Consider the following 6,000-nt stretch of genomic DNA (forward strand, 5'->3'; position numbering starts at 1 on the left):
CAGATCCAGCTCCATTCCTGCTTCGTTCCTCCTTGCCACAGTCGCCTTCAGCTTGCTCACCGGGGTTATAAATACAATTATTATTTAGTTATTTATTTTTATACACAATTTACAATCATATTTAATCAAACTACACAATGATGACTTAGACATTATACATGTTACAGTTTCATTTTCTGTTAATGCATGATTTTCTGTGAAGCTGCTTTGAAAAGTGCTATTCAAATAAAAATGACTTGACCTGACTTGACATGTTGCAACACACCAGTTTTATTGTGTTTGATACAGAAGTTACAGACCTGAGAATTATAACTCTTAATACAAGAACAATGCTGTTATAAAAGTATGAATAAAGACACATTACAGATATCAGATCAGGTCTTCAATACACATAAGGCAGCAGTTTGTATGGCACTCGCCGACAGTATTCTTGCCAAGCAACTCCATGCTTCTTCAGACATGTATCTTCGATCTCACTGGCTCGTTTCCTTAATAAATTGAAACACTGCAGTGCAGGCAGGTACGGCAGAATGCTGGTGAACCCTACAAAACCAGAGGAAAATTATTAATATACAGTACATCTAACTACAGTTTGATTGTATGATTTTGATTAGTTTTAATCCAATTTCTATTATTCTTCGATTCTGTTTAAATCAGCAGTGAATCAGACACATCTATAGATAATTGTACCACAGGGGAAACACCAGGCAAACACCATCAGAATGTCTCCGAAGTAATTCGGGTGTCGGACCCAACCGAACCATCCTGAGACCAGGAGACTCTGTCCTGATGGGCTTTGGATCGTCTGCAGACCTTTGAAAGAACACACAACAACATTGTTTGGGTCAACACCTTTAAAGAAAGCAAAGAGAAGCACTTAAAAGAAAGCAAAATAGAAGAAAACACCTACAAGCGTAGGCTGGGTCATTTGGATTTCTGCGGAAACCATCCTTCTGTTCATTGGACAGGTAATAAATCAAAAAGCCAGTACCTGTAAAAGAGAGGACAGGTGAGCGGTCTCTAAAGGTGAGAGGTCAAAGATCAAGAAGAGGACCTAAAATGACAGGTTATTCCTCACTGTGTGTGAGACACGTCTGTGAGTGCTATGTCAAGTTTAACCCTTGTGCATTGTTCGTTTTAGACTCAGACGTGTATTGTTCGTGGTCAAATTTGACCGAAAACAATAAACGTAATTTTTGTTATTTTTATGAAAGAAATGTACTAATACTAACTTCAATAAAGTATAAACACTAAAGTTGTACATTTTTAGGGGATTTTATGCTTTTTAGTTATTACCTACCTTTACATTTCTCAATTATACTACTAATTTGCATTTGCAAATAAGTACATTTATGTTAATTTCACTGCAGGAAAAATCTACACTTCTATAAAATGAAACATGAAGAAAATATGAGAAAAGTTATGTATTGGAGCAGAATGCTGTCACCTGGTGCAAAAACAATCACATGACTTGAAAATCATGTCATGACAAAAATATCCATTAGATGGCTGCAGAGATCCAGATGGCTGAATTATTGGTTTTATTTGACAAAAAAAAAAAAACCCATTTATTCCTGTGTGTGTGTGTGTGTGTGTGTGTGTGTGAGCGCATGTGTTTTGCATTGTGGATTTCAATTCTCACCCCTTATTTCTGTCTGTGTGTGTCCTGCATTGTCGATTAATTATTATTATTATTATTATTATTATTATTATTATTTTTATCCCCTTTTCTCCCAATTTGGAGTGCCCAATTCCCACTACTTAGTAGGTCCTCGTGGTGGCGCGGTTACTCACCTCAATCCGGGTGGCGGAGGACAAATCTCAGTTGCCTCCACTTCTGAGACCGTCAATCCGCGCATCTTATCGCAGAGACTCCGCATGTGGAGGCTCATGTTACTCTCTGCGATCCATGCATAATTGACCCTGTGCCCCATTGAGAGCAAGAACTACTAATCACTACAACGAGGAGGTTACCACATGTGACTCTACCCTCCCTAGCAACCGGGCCAATTTGGTTGCTTAGTAGACCTGGCTGGAGTCACTCAGCACACCCTGGATTCAAACTCGCGACTCCAGGGGTGGTAGTCAGTGTGGATTAATGATTAATTTTATTTGACAAATTCCACAAAAAATTGTTCAGTGTTATAGTCTTGCCCATTCATTTCCTATGGACGGTCAAAATTTTACCGTGAAAACACAAGTATCACTTTTTATGTCATGCGGCCTAAACTCATCAAATCCAGTTAAATTTGTTTTGTGTGTGTTCAGATGACAAATGTAGGAAAAGTTACCATGCCTTGAGCCACTCAGATGAAGTATACCATTTTTATTAACCTTGTGTGACCCCGCGTCCACATGCGTGGATGTTGTATTTTGACTTATTCGCAACACATAATTTAAATGAATAAAAAGTGACTGAATACTGTTCACAAGACTCTAGACTGTCATTTAAGGGTTAAACTTCTGCCGCACGAGTCACGTGACACAACAACATGATGTCGATTTCCGTGAAGCGTTTCTACATGCGCAGCACCAACAAAAGTGCCTCTGATAAGAAATCTCTTTAAGTTTCTTCATTGAAACCTGTTTGGGTGTAAAGAGTAGAGTCTCTAGTTTCATTTGATATGCCACTTTAAAAAATCAGTTCATTCTTCGAGCGTCAACACGCTGATAAACATGATGTGCACATATGTGGACACTGGAACTGCATTTCCTCAAAAGTATTTCTATAGCTTGGTATTATTTAATATTTCACAACGTAGTCTCACTGCCCACATATGAGGAAAACTATTTGCTCTAGAATTTTTGCTTGTTTATTATGTGCTACTAGCTGCAAATCAAAAAGGGAAATGGAAAATGCACACAGCAGTCACGCTCGGATCTCAGGAGGTCGAGGAAACAATATTGAACAATGCACAAGGATTAAATTGCATTATGCACAATCACTAGACTCCAATCAGTGATGTACAAATGTGAGGTCTACTGATGAATGAAGATTTTTCTTACCAAACAGCAGACAGATGGGCACAGCAGACAGGAAATGGATGTGATTGGGTCTCTGGAGAAGGAAGTAAACAGGAAGACTAGAGAAGAACGGGATCCAGATAAATTCGCCCAGAATCATAATGAACCCAATCGGCTCCTCCGTGAACTCTTTGGTCGTTAACACAGATGCCTATAGAACCACACCACAAACATAATACAACTCCAGTCACAGGCACCACAAATCAGTGACTCTTACTGTTTGAAAAAATACACTATAATAACAAGTTATTACAGCACTTGAAACGGAGTTAGCTGACCTCATCGATGAGGAAGTCGAGTATGTAAATGAGCTGAAAGACGATGACTAGCAGCAGAGACACAGAGAGCGAGTTCATCTCTACGGCACTCAAGAGATAATTCAGATCCATCAGGGCCTGCAGGACAAATACACATAAGATCTTCTTCACTTCTGTTCTTAAACACACACATTACTTTTCATTTGTGCATGATCAATATGTTGAGAATATTTAAATACATTATCATACTGCATAACATTACATTAGTAGAGTTACTGAAGAAGAGTTCTTAGTAAAACATTTACTCACCCAGCCGATGAACCCAATCCTGACCATGACAAATTGTTTTACATCAATTTTGCCCAGACGAGGGTCCAAATTCTGACCAAGTGCAAAATTCAACAGGGGCTTTGCTATATGAAGAAAAACACAATTATCTGAACACAAATACAGACCCAAATATTAACCTGCCCTGTGTTTTAAACTGCATTATTAATGCTCGATTCTGATTGGTCAATTGTGCCATCTACTGGTCTGACATTTCTGAAGAACAATCGCACATAAAGTGATTTCAGAGCGGTCATCCGGGTATTGCGAGTCATCTATCCTACTTCTCGAATCACTCTCTGAAATTATAAAATAATTTCAACTTATATGATCTTTATACATGATTTGTGTGTTTACTGTACCTGTGTTGTGGTAGTACACGTGTGCGGAGGAGTGTGTCATGATTGGGCACAGGTACAGCGCCAGACTAAACATCAGAGCGACACTCACGCCAGCAGTGACCAGTGCAAACAGTCTGTCAGTCACACTGCTGGCCCGCAGAACCCCGCAGAACCACAGACAAAATAACAGAACCACACTCACCAGAAATGCATACAGACCTGAAACAACACAGGTTGTCCATCATGTACCATCACACCATTAACCTTTACATGGTTAACCACAAACCTGTCTCTAAATAGAAGGAAATGATCAACTTCATCTAATACTCACAACCCCCCCCCCCCCCCCCCCCTTCAAAGAAAAGGACCAAGAAGAAATGCAGAGAAGAGTTGCCATTTTTCGTGGTTCGTGGTTCACAACCCCCAGATCAGAGTAGAGGTACACCGATATATCGGTTTTACCAATTAAACGGTGCTGATAATTGCTTTTTGGAACTGTCGGTTATCAGCAAAAATCTATGCTGATTCCTCATCAATAAACCTCATATATACCTCATATATATAAACCTTGCTTTTTTGAACTATTGTTTTTTTAATTTTGTATTTTTTTATTTGGAATGCCCAATTCCCAATGCGCTCTCAGTCTTCGTGGTGGCGTAGTGACTCGCCTCAATCCAGGTGGTGGAGGACGAATCTCATTTGCCTCCGCGTCTGAAACCGTCAATCTGCGCATCTTATCACGTGACTTGTTGAGCGCGTTACCACGGAGACATAGCGCGTGTGGAGGCTTCACACTATTCTCCGCGGCATCCATGCACAACTCACCACACGCCCCACTGAGAGCGAGAACCACATTATAGTGACCATGAGGAGGTTACCCCATGTGACTCTACCCTCCCTAGCAACCGGGCCAATTTGGTTGCTTAGGAGACCTGGCTGGAGTCACTCAGCACACCCTGGATTCAAACTTGCGACTCCAGGTGTGGTAGTCAGCGTCTTGCTGAGATTCCCAGGTCCCCCTTAGTTTTTTCATCATTTAGTAATTTCAGAATAAGAGTCCCCAGAGTGTTTTGGGCTTTTTTTTATACTTAAAAGTCCTGCGTTATGCACCAAATCTGAATTTTTGTCTGGTTATTATTGGGATTTTGGTTGAACAAAAAACTGCATCTGGGATTTTCTTCACTTTGGACTCTTTGTCTTTGCCAGCCATAATAAAGACAGAATTTTAAGAAAAATTAAGATATTTTTTACATTTTATAAATCAATTTGAAACACTATCGGCCATTTAATTAGTTATCAGCCTGGGGGCCTGGGTAGCTCAGTGGTAAAGATGCTGGCTACCACCCATGGAGTTCACTAGCTCGCTAGTTCAAGTCCAGGGCATGCTGAGTGACTCCAGCCAGTTCTCCTAAGCAACCAAATTGGCCCGATAAAGTCACATGGGGTAACCTCCTCATGGTTGCTATAATGTGGTTCGTTCTCGGTGGGGCGCGTGGTGAGTTGTGCGTGGTTGCCACGGTGGATGGCGTGAAGCCTCCTCATGTGCTATGTCTCCGTGGCGGCGCGCTCAATAAGCCACGTGATAAGATGCATGGGTTGACGGTCTCAGACGCGGAGGCAACTGGGATTTGTCCTCTGCCACCCAGATTGAGGTGAATCACTACGCGAACACAAGGAGCGCATTGGGAATTGGGCATTCCAAATTGGGATAAAAAATCAGCTATTGGCCTTTCCCAACACCTTAGGTATCAGCAAAATCCACTATCGGTCGACCTCTACTGTATGTATGTATATATATATATATATATACTGTATATATAAAGCTCTTCATCTAGAGAATATATAGGCTATTAAAAGCTTAATTTGTTAAATACTTACATATAGAGCATTGTAACATTGTCTCTATCATTTTTCAAATAAAATCCAGGTGTATTTGGGGCTTGTTTATTGTTCAAAGTCCCATGTTATACACCAAATCTGAATTTTTTCTGGTTATTATTGGAATTTTGGTTGCACAATAAACTGCTTTTGGGAATGTAATTATTTTGGAC

General features: G+C 40.3%; 2 protein-coding genes across 4 annotated transcripts in view; one reads left to right on the forward strand and one right to left on the reverse strand.

Moving 5' to 3' along the window:
* phox2a (paired like homeobox 2A) overlaps nt 1-6,000 on the forward strand; it is a 180,303-nt gene that overhangs the window by 149,648 nt on the left and 24,655 nt on the right. The window lies entirely within an intron of this gene.
* The window catches only part of si:ch1073-429i10.1 (delta(14)-sterol reductase TM7SF2), a 16,781-nt gene continuing 11,027 nt past the window's right edge, over nt 247-6,000 (reverse strand). For 2 of the 3 annotated variants that reach the window (XM_051664996.1, XM_051664995.1), the window contains exons 6-12: nt 3,971-4,168; nt 3,591-3,694; nt 3,303-3,419; nt 3,007-3,175; nt 911-991; nt 691-813; nt 247-543 (exon numbers count right to left, since the gene is read on the reverse strand). In XM_051664996.1, coding sequence (XP_051520956.1) covers nt 383-543; nt 691-813; nt 911-991; nt 3,007-3,175; nt 3,303-3,419; nt 3,591-3,694; nt 3,971-4,168 — 953 coding nt within the window. In that variant the 3' untranslated portion in view covers nt 247-382. The remainder of the gene's footprint in view (nt 544-690; nt 814-910; nt 992-3,006; nt 3,176-3,302; nt 3,420-3,590; nt 3,695-3,970; nt 4,169-6,000) is intronic. The other variant, XM_051664997.1, reaches the window with a different exon arrangement.

This window comes from Myxocyprinus asiaticus, chromosome 31 (genome assembly GCF_019703515.2).
Source record: "Myxocyprinus asiaticus isolate MX2 ecotype Aquarium Trade chromosome 31, UBuf_Myxa_2, whole genome shotgun sequence".
Taxonomy (NCBI): Eukaryota; Metazoa; Chordata; class Actinopteri; order Cypriniformes; family Catostomidae; genus Myxocyprinus; species Myxocyprinus asiaticus.